The sequence below is a fragment of the Sus scrofa genome, chromosome 1, assembly GCF_000003025.6.
Source record: "Sus scrofa isolate TJ Tabasco breed Duroc chromosome 1, Sscrofa11.1, whole genome shotgun sequence".
NCBI classification, from domain to species: domain Eukaryota; kingdom Metazoa; phylum Chordata; class Mammalia; order Artiodactyla; family Suidae; genus Sus; species Sus scrofa.
The window spans coordinates 203,325,125-203,343,882 of NC_010443.5; the positions used below are offsets into that span (position 1 = coordinate 203,325,125).

The 18,758-nt window shown below is 40.9% G+C and overlaps 1 protein-coding gene across 5 annotated transcripts in view; it reads left to right on the forward strand.

Moving 5' to 3' along the window:
- The window catches only part of SLC24A2 (solute carrier family 24 (sodium/potassium/calcium exchanger), member 2), a 276,880-nt gene extending 265,562 nt beyond the window's left edge, over positions 1 to 11,318 (forward strand). For 4 of the 5 annotated variants that reach the window (XM_021078223.1, XM_021078320.1, XM_021078387.1 and 1 more), the window contains one exon: positions 3,557 to 11,318. In XM_021078223.1, the coding sequence (XP_020933882.1) occupies positions 3,557 to 3,806 (250 nt within the window). In that variant the 3' untranslated portion in view covers positions 3,807 to 11,318. 5 annotated transcript variants of the gene reach the window in all.

The following is an 18,758-nucleotide window of genomic DNA, read 5'->3' on the forward strand; positions in this document are numbered from 1 at the left end:
CTGACCTGGGCAGGTTGTTCTCCTGTATAGTTTCTGTATATCACACTCCTGTCATGGTCATGTAGATCAGTCTGCCTGCTAGCCTCCCCAAAAACAAGAACTCCCCAAAGCCTAATGTATTAACAATGTCTGATGCCTGGTAGTGACTTGACAAATGTTTGTAGGATGGATGGATGGATGGATGGATGGATGGATGGATGGATGGGTGGATGGATGGGTTGATGGATGAATGAGTGAATGAATGAATGTCAAAAAAAGTATATGTTTTAAAGGAAGGACATCCCTAGTATAAACAGTACTTCTCAGTTCCACTGTCCACACATTGAGTAGTTTTCTGTCAATCTCTTATAAAAGCAGAAAATATTCTGTAGTACAAAAAGAGAAAATCCTATATATTGGGAAAAATTACAAGTGTTTTATGAGACATATTTTGTCATGTTTTTGAAAAATATTCTAGTGAATTGCAAGATTCTTTTTGTTCATTGTTCTTAAATTATATATATCTTGTAGCCTGAGGTTTAAAAAAAACATCCCTAATCCTACTACCCCAAAACATTTAACTTTTGTGGGTTTTCTTCCAAATATTTCACAAAATTTTCTTAGTGAATTATCAGTTTTACCTTCTAGAAGAGCTTTTATTTTTCCATTTGAAAGCCATTTATGCCTAGCACGGAGTAGGCATATATTAGTGAACTAGTAAATCAACCATTTCTTTAAGTTTCTTCATAGCTCTCATAGTTAGCATTCTATGGCTTCAAAATTGTCCATCCTGGGCATTCCTGTCATGGCTCAGTGATAACAAATCTGACTAGGAACCATGAGGTTGCAGGTTCAATCCCTGGCCTCACTCAGTGGATCAAGGATCTGGCATTGCCATGAGCTGTGGTATGGGTCGCAGACACGGCTCGGATCCCGCGTTGCTGTGGCTGTGGTATAGGCCAGCAGCTACAGTTCCGATTCGACCCCTAGCCTGGGAACCTCCATATGCCAGGGGTGTGGCCCTAAAAGGGACAAAAAGACCAAAAAAAAAATAGTCCATCCTGTTGCTTTCAGTTTAATGATTATCCTTTGTATTTTTTGTATCCTTTGTATTTTTTCCAATTTTCTGACATAATGGGTGTTTTATGAACGCTTTAATTCAGAAATATCTCTTAATTATTTTATTAGGATAAATTCCTTCAAGAAATATTGATGGATTAAAGATATTTCAATGTAGTATATTTTTCCTAAAGGTCTTTCCCAAGAGTTTACACCAGTTTATAAAATCATTACCAATATGTTGAGTGTAACAGTTTCTTCACTGTCTTACCAGCACTTTCTTCCTGCTTATAAGATTAATACGTACTCAAGGTAAAGGATTTAGAAAATACATATAAAGCATAAATACAAACCAACATATAAGCATATATAAAGCATAGATACAAACCAACACCACCCTTTTTTTCATTGCTAATTATGAGAGCTATGAAGAAACTTCGAGAAATTGTTGATTTACTAGTTTACTAATAGATGCCTACTCTGTGCCATGGAACCATGAAGTTGCGAGTTTGATCCTTGGCCTCACTCAGTGGGTTAAGGATCTGGCATTGCTATGAGTTGTGGTGTAGGTCACAGATGCGGCTCAGATCTGGCATTGCTGTGGCTGAATTAGACCCCAAGCCTGGGAACCTCCATATGCCATGGGTGCGGCCCTAAAAAGCAAAAAAAAAAAAAAAAAAAGTACAGTGGGAGGCAATGGGAAGTGTAAAGAGGAGTTCCCCAGGACAAGCATCATCACACTCTCAGGCCCTCCCCTCCCCTTATTTTAATCTCCAAAGCTGATCACAGGATGCCAAGTCTGCCCCCTACTGCTAAGAGCTGGAATTACATCTTGCTCCCTGGAGCTGCCCTGTGAAACCCTTCCTCCTCCTGCCACTGCCCATTTTAAAGCCAGGCCGTAGTGGACAAAGCACCTGTACTGATGGCCAAGAGGCAGTTTCATCAGTCACTTTCTAGGTTATCGCATGCACCCAGATGGAGACCTGCATGTCTGGGAATTCAAAGATGCATAACCTGTGGGCTCCCCTTCACAGGCCCTCTCTCCAGCAGAGGAGACAGAGGTATAAACTCACTGCCTCATTCACTGCACTGTTTCTCTCCAGTTATTTGCTTTTTGTTTGGAAAACTTTCTGTTTCAAAAGGGCACCTCTTCTTTCACATCCCTGAGGTTCAGTCAAGACTAAATCTCCCTTAGCCATTTGCTTAGCAGGAGGCTCTGCTGGCGGGGTCTGTATCTCCTAGCCAACACTCCAGCATTGGGCTCAGTGGTTAGAACTCAGCTGCATCTCACCAGCCACTTGGAGATGCATGTGCCACCGAGGCATGGTCCTCAGCCATGTTCCTCCCCACAGAGTCCTCACCCACTCCTGTGGTGGACCTAACAGTTAGCTCTTCTGATGTCCTTTCAGAATTACCACTCTGGATAGGAAACAGAAGATATTATCAGATTTTCAAAGCTAAATGCAAAGGGAGAGAACAGGTATAAAAACACATAATATTGTCTTCAAAAATTGCATCACCGGAGTTCCCTGGTGGCTCAGCAGGGTAGGTATCCGGCATTGTCGCTGCAGTGGCATAGGTTCAGTCCCTGGTCGAGGAACTTCAACAAGCTGCAGGTACAGCACCCACCCCACCCCCGCCAAAAAAAAAAAAATCACATCACCAATGTAAGATACAGTCTTCCTCAGATCTTTCAGAAAGACCCTTTTTAGGTCAAAAGCTTGTTCCATCTTTTCCACAGTAAACTGCATGTGTATCATGGCCACTTCCCCATCAACATTTATTCTTTCTTACTCTTAGATTTTTAATTAAGTCATCACTATTCTCTGTCTCCATTTGAAAAATAACAATTTGGTATTTTCACCACTAATTCCTATATCTTTTCTCAATTTATCATCTCCTCTCACCCTGTACCATCCTCCAGTTCACCTCTTTAGGGCTGAGAATAACACTTTAATCTCAATTAGAAAGGAAACCCCAAAAATTATTTTAAATCAATTTCAGAAAGCACCTGCAGCTGTCATGTCTCTGATCTTGTTTAAACATAGAACAAATTCTCTGTGTTCTCCCTAATTTGGTCAGAAATAGATGTAGGTAGAGTTCCAATTGTGGCGCAACAGAAACGAATCCGACTAGAAACGCTGAAGTTGAGGGTTTGATCCCTGGCCTTGCTCAGTGGGTTAAGGATCCAGCATTGCCATGAGCTGTGGTGTAGTTCACAGATGTGGCTTGGATGCTGCATTGCTGTGGCTGTGGCTGTGGCCAGCAGCTATAGCTCCGATTGGACCCCTATCCTGGGAACCTCCATAGCCTGCGGTGTGACCTTAAAAAGCAAAAAAAAAAGAAGAAGAAGAAAAGAAAAATAAATGAAGGTTTTTAAAGTTCACCTGACTTCCTTCTATGATTTCCTGGGCCAACCATGCCCAAGTCAGAGTGAGCCTTCCAGGATGCCTGTTTCCAAGAAACTTAACATTTTGTCCTGTGCCTTCTTCCATATGTCTGTCTGCTCCCCTCACAGGCTTCCGCTGCCCTGGCTGCTGTACACCATCATTCACAGATTCCAGCCTGTGGCCGTCAGCAGCAATGGCCTCTTCTGCGCCATCGTCCTCCTCTTCATCATGCTGCTCTTTGTCATCCTCTCCATCGCCCTCTGCAAGTGGCGGATGAACAAAGTGCTGGGCTTCATCATGTTCGGCCTCTACTTTGTGTTCCTTGTGGTCAGCGTCCTCCTGGAAGACAAAATTCTTGTGTGCCCTGTCTCCGTCTAGCAGGAAAAGCCATATCTTGAACCAACAGCATGGACAGTCCCTCCCTGCTCTGGGTTGTATGCTCCTTGACTTGTGGAGAAGAGGCCGCTGGCACACAGCCTGGGCATTTCGAGTGTCCCTCCTTGGAAGATTCAAGGAGGGATGGGTTCACCCTGGACCCATTCATTCCACGGGCTACTCCCACCCTCACCTACTGAAATGGCTCCATGCAAGATACAAAGAGATCCGACCCTTTGGGGCTTCTCCCCCTGCACCGCTGACAGGTATTCCTTGCTGGTCAGAGGTGCATTCGTTGTAATGATGCAAACAATGATGGAGGAGATATATATACATATAAAGTATACATATTATATATAGATGCACATGAACATACTCCCGCCTGTTCCTGTATTATACCTCTCCTTCCACACCTATAGAGTAGTACATACCTGTATACAAACGCAAAGAAAAATTATATATATATAAAACCATATATATATGTATAAATACAACTGCATCTTTTCAGGGATAGCTCTAGTATATTTATAGCACCTAGTTGAAGAGGGGCATCAACCTTCAGTCTGAGCTTTACCTCTTAAGTGCAAGAGGTGAGCTAATAGCATCATTACTGTGATCTTCAGCCTACCTTGGACATGCTGGGATTCTGCCTGATAAGGTGGACGTTTTAGGAATAGGTTGCAAGACGATGGGCGGGGTGGAGAAGATCTGTAGGGGCCCTGAAAGGAGCCCTCCAAAACATTCCCGCAAGCCAAACTGAGAGGAGCATTTGCCCACCCGCAACTAGAATACACTCTCTGAAACTCACAGGGTTATTGGAACATTCGAAGGTAACACCTAGGCTGGATGGATACTGGTTTGGGACAGGGGGAAGTGACCATGGTTGGGTTTCAGGGGTTGTTTTTTTTTTATATTGCCCCAGCATGCAAGTAGAAAATAATGATTGCAAACCAAATTAGTGCTCTTCTAGGACAGCAAGACTATATAAACTGAACCTATACTGTTCCAATGCATGTCCCATTATCATCAAAAGAAGGGGGGCAAGCTTAGCCATTACTGTCCTTTAGATGTATTTTGATGCTAAGGGCTCATATATAATCAAAATGCCTGCCAAGAGAGCCTGATCTGTACTAAGAAATACCATCCAGTAAAGGCACTCAGTGGGACTTGCCCCCTAAGGGCGTGGTTCTTTAAAGCATTTTCCAGTGCGGTCATAAAGGGCTTCAGTGACAAGAAATAAATCATTGTTCCTCCAACCAATATAACTAAATTGACTCTGAACAACACTGTTTGGATTGAAACAGTTTAGAGATGTTTGGAAAGGTGTGCGTTCCCTAGAAAAGTATCTGAGTCCTGTGTCTAGTGGTGCCTGTGTTTAGTGATGCATGGTTAAAGCCCATGCAACACGGGTGTTTCTCCTGCCCTCAGGACCCCATCTGGGACTCACTACCCACAGAACGCACTGCAGACCACAGGCACCAGTTTCTTTACATTAGCTTCAAGCCAACCACTCCAAGGTTCACATTTCCAGAGCATTCATGGGACATTATCATTTCTTTCATTCAGTGCCCCCAAGCTCTTTTTGATAGCTTGTGTGATTTCTCGGGTCTATCAACAGAAAATGAAACCAACAGGGGAAAAAAAAAAATTAGGTAGACTAAATTGGTTGAGAGAAAAGTTTTTCATTTCCTCAAATCATGCTTTTTAAAATCAGTTTAGAAAGTAAATAGAGGACGGCCCCTTATTCTGCAGCCACGCCGCAGCTCAGAGCTGCAGCACACCAGGCAAGAGCAACGACAGCGCCTGTGTTCTTCGCTCCCATCTATCGTGTCCCTGATGCTGCTGTGAGTGAGCAGGTACCTCTAACACAGGCTGAAACAGGCTGCAGAACCCACGACTGAATAAAGAGGGGGACCTGACAACCCCAGATCAAGCACAGTATTCCTTCCACAAAACCTCAGCTCACTCCTCAGAGCCTGGCAGTAACAGGCGGTGCCCATCGCTGCTCTGCTCGTCCACCGGGAAAGCAGCAGACGAAGATGGCTGCCGCCCGGGAGCTGGCTTCCCAGTCTCTCCAGCGTTGAAAAGTCCGTGCTCAGCTGGGGCAGAGAGACCCACGTCTCCGTTATCCAGGGCAGGATTTTGTGGTGAGGCAAGAATGTGTGCTGTTTCCTTCGTGTGAAAGAGAGTAAGTCAACACTGAGTTTGTAAAACTCTGGTGGTTTTCCCTGTGCGTTACTTGAAGGAGAGCAGAGTTGGTTATTGGGGGAACGTGTGTTGTGGCCTGGCCTGTTGTTTGAAAGGATTGACTAGGGGACTGTGACTCAATTGCAGAGAGACTGTGTAAAACCAGAACGGATGAGGGAGGTCCGGTGCAGCTCTGTTCTTATTCCAGCATGTCCTCACGTACCCACTGCCTCCTCACTCTTTGCTGTTCATTCCCAGCTCCCAGTGAAGATTCATGCAACCAGCCACAAAGGTTTTTACTTGCCTGGGAGCTCCCGCTCCTAGGGAGTGCTGTGGTCATTCGTGAAAATTTGCATTTGAGAGGACACTTTTTCCAACCCCCATTTCCACCTCAGTGGCGTGCAGTGTTCCCTTGCTGGCCTGTATGCGGGTACCCTCTCCCTGCCACTGCTTGCCCACTTCCCCTCTTGACAGGTTAATTGGACTCAGGTTAATCCAGAGAGAAGTGTGTAAAATGCAAGAGTGGATCTTTAAAAACATGGGAATCATTAACATAATTATAAGAACTTTCCACAGCATGGTTTCCTGAGTAGGTCATCTCCAATGCCTGTAGAAATACATGTATAAATGTGTGTGTGTGTGTGTGTATACACCTTCATACCAAATCTATATATACACACACAAAATACCACTTATATAATCACCCTCTGACCCAATCACACTCAGGATTCAAAAGCAGGGATCACCAAAGTTGGCCCTAGTGAAGAAAGAGGAAACTCGTGCACACCAACAACCTAAAGGAACATTTCCTGATTTCACAAGGTTTGTTTTGTGCACAAATACATAACAAACATCCACATGTGCACCCTCCCCATATATTTTCCTACCCCAAGAATATAGATTTACATCCTTACAGAAATGGCCAGCCATGTCCCTAATGCTGAGGTAGAGGTAAAGAATGCACAACAGAAAAGTACAGGGGGAAAAGATTTAGACTACAGATATTCTCTTCACTTTTCTGGAGCAGGATATAATATCAAAAACTCAAGAGCCAACCTCTTACTGTTCCATCTAAAATAAACGAGCTGTACTCAGATAGTTCCATTTACCTGCAGCGAACCAAGAAGGTCTTGCTTGCTGTCCCTTCCCCTGTCACCCCAGGCAGCCTCAAGACAGGAGAGCGACTTGGCTCACACTGAAAATACCCAAAGAGAACCTTCTGAATTGTAGCTGGGAGTGCCCACGCTGAGTCCAGCTGCCCTTTGAACCTGACTAGTTCCTGAAGAACTGAAGCTGGAGATGAGATGGTGTTTATGCAGCTTCCCGGACTTAAGCTGAGCTAGGCAGTCAGTGACAGATCGGGAAAACCCAGTAATGTCCACAGTCTAAGGGGGAGGGTTGTTTTATCAGTTCGGCCGAGACAGCAGAATTTCCCAAAGCCTTGCCCAGAAGATTATGAAAAGCGGCAGGGACAGTCTCATACATTTTCAAAGGAAAAATGCTTTGTAAGGCTTCTAACAGGTGTCAGCTGACAGGGGCCATTATAATTTATTTTCTAGGGAAGAAGTGAATCAGGTGTTTGGAGCCCTTTCAGTAAAACACAGCTGCTTGACTGATGAGACACTTGATAATATTAATGTAATCCATTCCTAGGCAGGGAGAGAGCTGGCAGGCTCCCCACCACTGCTCACAACTCCTCTTGTGACAGAGATGAGTTATCAAGGCCCCCACCTCCCACCCCAGACTACCCTCACTGAAAGCTGAGGAGGAAAGTAACAGGTAGCGCTGCTGGCCAGATAGACAGCCGGAGAAGATGGGCCTAATGTTAAATGCTCTGTTGAAATTGCTGGGTTGGAATCTCTAACGTGGATCTCATGAGCTGTCTGAATGCAAGCATTTCAGAAAATTTATGCTTTCTCCCTACATCTACCAATCCACAGACACACACACATACACATACACACACTCATGAGGATACCATGCCTTCTTGCACCTGGACAGATTGTTACTCCAGTTATTAGGTAGCTATATTATAAGTAGCAACACTGTTCCTGAAGAAATAAAGGGGAGCTGTTCTCAGGGTGGTTTCTGGGGAAAAAAATCAACTGTGTCCTGAAAGCTTACTATAGAAACTAGTGCTCATTCTTGCTAAGCTAGATCTTACTTAAGCACCTGGCTTCATATTTTTACAAGATGCATTCTCAACTCCTATACGTCCCTTAGCATAGCAGGAGGGTCTTTAATTCGCGGAAAAAGAGAGAGTGGGGAAAAAAGGAAAGGGAAGAAAAGAGATATTAATTTACTTTTACTGGGATTCTCAAGAAAGCAAGTATCACATTGATATATACCCCTATGTAGTTTTAAATAATTAAAAATTTCAGGCTTTTTTTTTTTAACCAAATTACAAAAATCGAGTTTCAGGGAGTTCCTGTCGTGGCTCAGTGGTTAACAAACCCAACTAGCATCCATGAGGACACAGGTTCAATCCCTGGCCTCCTCAGTGTGTTAAATATCCAGTGTTGCCCTGAGCTGCAGTGTAGGTTGCAGGTGCAGCTCGGATCCCACGTTGCTGTGGCTGTGGTGTAGGCCGGCATCTACAGCTCCAATTGGACCCCTTGCCCGGGAACCTCCAATATGCTGCTGGTGCAGCCCTAAAAAGACAAAAAGACCAAAAAAAATAGTTTCGGATAAAAATATGTCCCCCTCTCAAGAAGGCCTTGGGCGGAAGTTCCCTTGTGATGCAGAGGGTTAAGGGTCCAGCATCTGTGACCCAGGCTGCAACTGCAGCTTGGGTTCAATACAAAAAAAAAAGGGCTTGGGGGTGGGAGGAACAACCTTGGGAAGAAAGGTAAGGGGCCTCCACTCCACTGTCTTTTTAAGGTTAGCTCCTTCCCTCTGCAGCTTTATGTTTCCTTTTTCATCTCAGCTTCCTATTCTTTGATATATCTAGCAAACAAAAAGATCAAGAAAGGGCACACTTCCAGCCAGCTAAACTCTGTTACGTATCATTAGCTGCCCATCACACTTTTTTTCACTTCACTGGGAGCCTCAACACAGCAGGAGCTGCAGCACAGAAACCACCAGGAGCATTTTGGCCTATGCAGAAAACACAGGGGCACCATGAATGTTACAGAAGTAACTCGGGCTTTCCACCTAGATACCCTCACACAGTGTGCTCACTGCCACTTTCCCTGCCTTCCTCACACAAGGGCACCAACCTCACCCAGCACCATCTGAATGCCAGCGTGGTCTTGACTGTCAGTTTTCTTTAAACAAAGGGAGCAAAAGCTACAAGGAACACATGAATCCACAAGTCCTCCAGGTTTTTAGAGAGAAAAAAATGACCCTGTAATTATGACTGGGTAGATAACTCTGTTCACATTAGCAAACAAGGAGTTTCCATTGTGGGTAAGCAGGTTGGGAACCAGACTAGTCTCTTTGAGGATGTGGGTTCAATCCGGGGCCTCACTCATTGAGTTAAGGATCCGGCATTGCCATGAGCTTCAGCGTAGGTCACAGATGCAACTCAGATCTGGCATTGCTGTGGCTGTGGCATGGGCCAGCAGCTGCAGCCCCAATTTGATCCCTGGCCAGGAACTTCCATATGTCGCAGCTGTGGCCATAAAAAAAGAAAAAAAAAATTGCAAATAATGGGAGACTCTGTGGAACACCAGATTACCTAAGCCAAAGCCCTTTCACTAAATGATGGGTTGACAGACTGGAAAACCTTAAAGAATTTTGTAAAACACAAATACCTAAGTCTGAAAGAGTGCATTGAGTTTGCCAAAGGTTTAGTTCTGTTTGGAGTTTGTCCAACCTTTCTCCCTCATCCAAAGGACAATCCTTTCATAGGAGAGGGGTCCTAGCATAGATGTTCCTGGTGTAACTCAGGTCCATCAGATATTAACATCAACAATGGTCAGTGTCAGAAAAGTCTTCCTGCAGGTTAACCCCAGCCCCTCACAGTGATGAGTTAACCTTTTTTTTTTTTCCTATTTGGGAGAAAAGAGCTGCATCTGGACGCTATTCAGTATTTACCCCTGACAGAGCCAGGAGTCACCACTACGAGACCTTTTATCTATTTTCATCAAAAGTACTTTTAGATTTTTATTTCTGAGACTTTTTTTCTAGCCCTCTTGGTAATTTTTATGTTCTTCTCTACTAAGCCTTTCAAAATGCTTCATGTTGCTCTGAGATCATGGAACCTTATGACTAATCATGACTCAAGTATAAGGTCTGAACAGGGCTGAATGGTAGACTCAACCCCAATGTATTGCTCCCTTTGATGCACCTCTTGGTGGCCCTTACCTTTAAGAAAGTCACGGTTAATTGCTAATTCACATTAATCTTGTGTTCCCTCTAACTTCTGTATCTTTCTCCAAGACATTCGGGCAAAGCCCTCACATTTCTCAGCTTGTTCCCCATGCATTTAGATGGTTGTGTATTACCTACCATGAGTCCCTCTACATTTGGCCTTATTGAGTCTCCTTTTTTCCAGTCCAGGGTGGGCCAATGCTTTCTTTCCTTCCAGGTTCTCACTACCAACCTCCCCACTTAGTAAACTTGACAAGTCTAATGAGCATTTTCTCCATCTCTGCAATGGGGTGAAGATCAAAAATACTAGACCCTTGACTCCCAACAACTTATGTTTTTTGTAATTAACTATTTCGGGGGGGGGGGAAATCCCTCTTAGTTGATACTAAAATGTGAATAGAATTCACAACCACAAGAGAGTAGAATCACAGAAATACCTTAAGACCACCAGTGGGCCTCAACTCAACAAGTACTAACAGGCATTTATAATCTGGTGCAAAGTAGAACACTGGGTGCAGCCTATCTTGAGGCCTAGTGAGGTCAAGCTCATGCACTTCATTTTTTTAAAGTCATAATCCCTCTCACCAAGAACTCAGCATGAGGAAGACACCAATGGAGATCATTCAGGAACTCTGGACCTGCATTTACCTGCATCGATTTACCAAAAGTTATATTTTCGCTCTCAGTAGGACATGGTTGGACCAGCTCTCATCACCCAGTATTGCAGCACATTTACTTGCTCGGGTGGTGGGTTGGATGGGAATTGCAAGATTGTTGAGTGGTGTCCTGGCCCAGGAAAATGGGCTGCAGCATTCACTGAAAGGATGGGAATTGGCTCCTGCATTCTCACTTATGGGATGCATGCCCCTCTATAATGGGTCTAGAAATAACTTGGGCCTTGGGACTCATAGTTCTCTAAAAACGCTTAACTAACCATAAAAGAATACTAACTTTTTAAATCAGGTAATCAAAAAAAAAAAAAAAAAAAAAAAGAAGGAATGAAGTCGGAATCCCTGAATAAAGTAGTTTGAAGGATGAAATTTCATGCATGAACTAAGGATAATTCCTTGCCATTTATTTAAACAAATATCCAATTCTTCTCATCAGGATAAAACTGAAGGACAGTGGATGCCTTTTGGGTTTTTTAATTTTTTAATATTGCACTTTATAGTACTTCATAAGAGACGGTTGTCTTTATTAAAGCCATAAAAGACCAATAATACATATATTCAGGGCTTCTGAATATAGTCAATCAATAAGTAGTCCATGAGTCATTCCTGTTTTGTATTGTTTGTGGTAAATTGGAGTTTATCTGTTCCATTTTTTAAGGCATACAATTATTATTCTAGACAATCCTACTGATAAATTTTAGATGTGTTCTTTAATAAAACTCTGAAAGTCAAAGAAATTGTTCATTTCACAAAAGCATTCTTTACTTTCAAAATAGCTTGTTACACAGTTCCTTTAAATAGAAAATTCTGATACTGCATTAAAAGTACTTTTTTAAGTTATAGATTTACTGTTTTTCAGGAATCCATTTGTTATGTAAAGCAAGGTTCACCCACATGGAGAGTGAAATGATAATTAGCAAATATACACCTGGAAATTTTAAGATTTGAGTGTTTATATAAATATAGGATGAGTCTAAGAAGTTCCCTTATAAAAATGGCAAATAAAGATAGACAATTTACCAGTAATTTCTTATGCCTAAATTATAAACCTTCTTTAGGAGGGCATGTAAAACAGAAGATTTCATAATGCATTGGGTGGTTTTTATTTTTCCTTTTCTGCTAAAATACACAATGTCTGGCTTAGTATGGTAGACTACTTACACACATATGCACATTAAAGTGAAACTTTAATGTTTCACTTCATCAAAAATTTTATGTGATTTGAGTGAAAGCTAAAAGAATGACTAAAAGGCATTTAATAGCCTAGAAGTAACCACCACCTGGTTACCTAAATGATCAATATAGAGTAAATATGTGTGTTAAATTGAATGCCCCCATCAATTTGATGTTTAATTGGCCATTTGCCCTAAAGAAAGATTGTCTGGATCCAGAGCCAGTGATGTTTCTGTTGGGGGCTGTTTTGTGGTCTGAAGCATTTCTCCAAGGCCAGAGATTCTTCATCTGAAAGAGGGAAACTGTTGGCATATAGTCCTGTTGAACCTTGCACACAAAGTTCATGTTTGCACCCTGCATCTAGCCTGGATATTTTCCTTCTCCAGTCTGGAAAAAAACTCCAGAAGCAACAGCTTCCATCTCCAAGGAATCTACAGTCTCAAAAGAGCCATCAAAATAAGAGTAGCAGGAGTTCGCATTGTGGGTCAGTGGTAACGAACCTGACTAGTATCCACAAGAATGCAGGTTAGATCCCTGGCCCCGTTTAGTGGGTAAGGATCTGGTGTTGCTGCAACCTACAGCATGGGTCACAGATGCAGCTCAAATCCGGCATTGCTGTGGCTGTGGCATAGGCCAGCAGCTACAGTTCCAGTTCGACCCCTAGCTTGGGAACTTCCATATGCCATGGGTGCAGCCCCAAAATACAAAGAAAAAAAAATTAAGAGTAGCAAAAACTACCTTCCTGATTTAATGAAGAGACTGCTAGCACTAAAAGAAAGATAAATTATGCTTTTGTTCTTTGCATAGTGTTAAAGCAGAGAATATGCTGTCAACATTGACTCTACATAGGCTTTTGCTGTAGAACTTGTAAACCGGTGGACAGGTTACATTACAGACATCAGAATGCCATTTTTGTAAAGGATCTTTTTAGTGATAGGTGTCATCTCATGCTTCCTCTGTTTGCCTCCATTTTAAAGAAGCATTTTAACCTCTCTCTTTACCCCTACAAGAATCCACTGACACACTTCCAAATTGTTTTTGTCGTTTTATGTGTGTTTTATTATGAACAATTTTCGCTGGATGACGAGATGTGTGGAGATTTTGCGTCAGTTTATTCTCTGTGAATATGTCTGTATATAGACCCAAAGCTATATTTATTTGTATATAGGCTCTTTGGGATAATGTGTTTCCATCACATGGACTTCACACAGATAAAGGTCTCTTCTTCACTGTGTTCATGTTACACTTTCCACGCCTTTGTGCTTCTACTACTGGTAATCAAGTCATAGACTAGCTCACTTTCTGTAACAAAGTCTCCTCGATGTGAAAAGTAATAATAATAAAATTAATGACTCAAAAAAGGTGTTGTTTGGTTTTGGAATAATCCTCACGTTCAGCTAACCAGGACTCTCAGGATCTCAAGAAAAGGCACTAGTTGTGGAAGTTTCACTACAAGGGTTCAGAAGAACAGAAGGCAAGCAGGAGTCACTGTTAATTATAACAACCACTTATTTGGGGCTCACTAATGTCAAGTGAGCTTTTAAATCTCTGGGGAAACTTTGTGCACTAAAAGGACTACTCTTAACAATTAGCTTGTAATCAAGTAAATATGTTGAAAATGTAAATTCAAAAGCCTAGTGTTCCCTAAATCTTTAAATTAATTTTGAAGTCTTGTATAAATCTTTTAGCTAAAAATAAGAATTTATCATCAGTTTTTTCTTTGATTACACTCAATTAACTTATCACTTTAAAAGACTGAATTCTAAATAACTAACCCAATTTATGAATTAAATTCCCTCGGGACCTTTTTAAATTTTACACATTTAAATTTTACACATTTAACATCCCTGATTCTCTCAAACACTCCAAAAGCCTGACAAACTTAGAAACCTAAAAAACAAAATCTTCCCGTGCACTTTAGCAATTCCAATTAACTTAATCTATCAAATTTAAAATGTACTAAGCCAGGTTATCTGAAATATTGAAGTGCCATTTACAAGCTTAATAAGAGTCTACTAGACCTTTAAAATTAATAAATCTAACATACGTTTCAAATCGTAATCAGATTATCTAGAATGCCAGATTGAGTCCAGACACCTTGAAATACAAATACACACAAAATATCCCAAAGATTATAAAATGTATTCCTAAATTACACCAAACTGTTAACACTATGATTTACTTGGTTATCTGAATTTCTATAAAGACTTCCCAGGCTTTGAAGAGTCACCCCACTGAGCAGATCTCATCTCTGACAGGATAAGGTAGATTTGAGCCTGAGTCACAACACTATTAGTTATTTAAAGAATTAACCCCAGAACATGACACATAGTCCCCATACACTACCAAAATGATTCTCCTGGAGACAAACGTAATCATAAAAGGCTTTAAGTCAAATTCTGTCTCACTTTCGTGAAAGGTCCCTTTCAGCTGGAGTTTAATTTTGCTGTTCCATGGGCATCATTACCATTCCTTTTTTTTTTCCAATTTCCTCCAAAGTTTTGTCTCCTCCTTTGAGTAGGTGAATTCTGCTGCCCCACCTAGCTTACAGCCAGTTTTTCTATACCAGTGGATTACATTCAACTAATCTCTTTATTCCTTGATTTGATCGTTCATTCTGTTCATCATTTTATCTGTTCTGGTCACAATTCCAAATACTTTATTAATAGCGATATGTCTATACTAATGCTAAATGCTTTGCATGCATGATTCCGCACAACTCACTGAGTTGGGTACTATTATTATTCTCATTTTACAGATAGAAATATAAGACCCCAAAGTGGTAACATGCCAACGTCATACAGTAAAAGTCAGAATTTAAAATTGAAACTGAGTCCTTCTGTTACCCAAATTTAAGCATTTAGTTGTTACTTTTTACCTTCCCACATTAGCTACATAATTACCCCAAGTCCCAGGATTTACAGTTGTGGACTAGGATTAGGCCATTAGACAGGATGAGGACCTCAACGTCAACCAAGTGCTTGGCTTCTTTTCTTGGCTTTCCTAAACTTACATTTCTTTTTTTTTTTTTTTTAAGCTTAAGTTTTTAAAATTTTTCTCAAAATAATGTAAATTCTCATTATGCATAGCATTTTGTAACACTTTAAAAAATTATCTTCTTTTAATGGACAACATTTATATATTAATTTATAAAGTTGTTGCTTTTACATTATAGTTTCCTGGAGTTCCCGTCGTGGCACAGTGGTTAACAAATCCGACTAGGAACCATGAGGTTGCGGGTTCGATCCCTGCCCTTGCTCAGTGGGTTAACGATCCGGTGTTGCCATGAGCTGTAGTGTAGGTTGCAGACGCGGCTCGGATCCCGTGTTGCTGTGGCTCTGGCGTAGGCCGGTGGCTGCAGCTCCGATTCAACCCCTAGCCTGAGAACCTCCATATGCCGTGGGAGCAGCCCAAGAAATAGCAAAAAAAAAAAAAAAGACAAAAAAAAATAATAATAAAAAAATACATTATAGTTTCCTGAAGCTTTTTTTTTTCCAGCTGGTAAAAAGAATCCTTCATTCATTCTTCCACATTAGAATAATAATATTCATCTTATAGTATTACTGTAACATATAATTTAGGGTTTAGCACAGTAGCACCTAGCAAATAATCAATATTTTAATTACTAATATTAATTGTATTATTATTAATATATTGATATTAAATTATTAATATATCGACATTAAATTATAACTCATTGGCTGAGAATAATCTCACATTGCCATGGTTGTGTTCTTTTTATTTTACAGGTCTTTTTATTTATCAGTGTAAATATTGATGTTATCACCTAAGCTTTATCATGCCTGTCTTTTTTTTTATTACTCAAATGAATTTATCACATCTGTAGTTGTATAATGATCATAACAATCCAGTTTCACAGGATTTCCATCCCATAACCCAAGCATATACCCCCACCCCCCAAACTGTCTCCTCCGGAGACCATAAGTTTTTCAATGTCTGTGAGTCAGCATCTCTTCTGCAAAGAAGTTCAGTCTGTCCTTTTTTCAGATTCCACATGTCAATGAAAACATTTGATGTTGGTGTCTCATTGTGTGGCTGACTTCACTTAGCATGATAATTTCTAGGTCCATTCATGTTGCTAAAAATGCTGGTATTTCGTTCTTTTTAACGGCTGAGTAATATTCCATTGTGTATATGTACCACTTCTTCTGGATCCACTCCTCTGTCGATGGACATTTAGGTTGTTTCCATGTCTTGGCTATTGTGAATAGTGCTGCAATGAACATGAGAGTACATGTGTCTTTGCGAGTCATGGTTTTCTCTGGATAGATGCCCAGGAGTGGGATTGCTAGATCAAATGGTAGTTCTATGTTTAGTTTTCTGAGGAATCTCCATACTGCTTTCCACATGGGTTGCACCAATTTACAATCCCACCAACAGTGTACTAGGGTTCCTTTTTCTCTATACCCTCTCCAGCCCTTATTGTTTGTAGCCTTTTTGATGAAGGCCATTCTGGCTGGTGTAAGGTGGTACCTCATAGTGGTTTTGATTTGCATTTCTCTAATAATGAGTGACATTGAACATCTTTTCATGTGTTTTTTTGGCCATCTGTATGTTGTCTTTGGAGAATTGTCTGTTTAGATCTTCTGCCCATTTTTTGATGGGGTTGTTTGGTTTTTTTGGTATGGAAAAGGTATATACACACCAGCTGCATTTGATTGAGTGAACTTGGTGCCTCACTCACAGGATTTCTCAGCCTTGGCTCCATGGACATTTGGGGCTGGAAAATTATTTGCTCGTGGGTGCTGTTCTGTGCATTGTAGAGTATTTAGTAGTATCACTGGCTTTTACCCATTGGGTACAAATTTCAACAAACCAAAAAATGTCTCCAGATATTGACAGACCCAGGGTTAGGGTGGGGGTGGGGCGAAATTGCCGTGGGTAGAGAACTACTGCAGTTCCATCAAGCAGAATTCATTCCACTGCCTCAGGATGGCTGGAATTCAGCCAATTCTTGCCCTTTCAATCACAATGTAAAACTTCAAGCAGGAATAGCTCATTTGGCACCATTCCTCAAATGGTCTCTGTGTGAACAGCAGACTACTTAAGCTTTGGGACTCCTTTAGCCCATTCCACACAGATGGGCAGTTTACCAAAAACAATTTGGGTTTAAGAGGTCTCCCTCTCTTGAGTGTCTTGGTCTCTCCCTGAGCAAATCTTTGTCAATAGCTGAAGGAATTTCTGCAAGCCACAACCATGGAAATAACAAGTCCCAAAAGCCATGCTCTAAAGTGACCTCTTTAATGAACGTTCATGGATATTGTCTTGATAGCTGGATTTCTCCCTGGAGGAAGATTTAAGGTCTTTTCTCTGTCAGCACAGCTGATGGGCTGAGGGCACACAGCCAAGTTTAAGAAAAACTTGAAATCCACACTCCTCTCATTTCTCTTCCTTCTAAAATGAATCCCACTTCTCAGAGGTGAGGAATTATCAACCACTTTATATTTAGGGAAAAGGTACAAGGCATTTTGACACTGCGTTCAAGCCAATGGTGTTTAAAATTCTGGTGTGAGCCCTTGATGGCATTTTTCATCTATGCTTGGGAACACAAATATTTTTATCATAGTGATAATGTTGATTTTCATTAATGCTGATTTCAGGCAATATTCATTAGGTTGATTAAAATCCTTGATCAACTATCTATAGATAAGTTTTTAATATACCCTTTTTATTTTATAGATGTTTTCAAGGAGACATTGATTTCTGTATAAATTTTAAAATAGAAACTCAATTCATCAGCTGAGTTTGGTTTTGTATGCATATCAAAATTTTTACCAATCATACGTGCTAATAGGAATCTTCTACTGAACCCAGTTTTTACTGATGTAATTTTACAGACCAAAAAGATTTGAGTTTTCCATCAATTTTTCATCCACAACTCTGTAACAGATTGCACTCTTTAGAGGTTATATTGCTAAAGAAAAAGCCATAGTACGCCCTGGAATTGCTATATTTTTCCAGAATGTCTTACCCTTTTTTAGAGGATTGGTTTTTAAGTTTGGCCACAGTGACAATTTATGGCAGTGAGAACACCTGATTTCCTATAGCACAGCAGCCCTGCCTGGGTTTTTGGTCGGGGAGTGAGTGGGTTTTTTTAACTGCTCACTCTCAATCTTCTGTAATGTCATTTTCTAAACGTATTTTTGAGTGCAGTCTCATCTTAAAATTGTGTAATACTAAAAGAGAACTCCCTTATTTAAATAACAATCAAAAAATCTATGGTAGTATGCATTTGATTAACTTATAAAATGTTAAAGGAAAATATTTCAAATGAGAAATGTTTTTCAGTTAATTTCTAAAAATAAAAATAAATTACAAAAGAAAAAAATCCCCTCACAACTATTTATATTGGCAATTGGCCTATAAACATAATTAGGGGTTTAAAAAAAATTACTCCCTAGTTATCACAAATTTCAACATACTGGAGTCCAAATGCATTTACAATTACATACAGAAGTCCAGACAGTGGAGTTCCTGTTGTAGCTCAGTGGGTTAAGAACCTGGCACAGTGTCTATGAGGACACAGGTTTGATCCCTGCCCTCACTCAGTGGGTTAAACATCCAGCGTTGCCCCAAGCTGTGGTGTAGG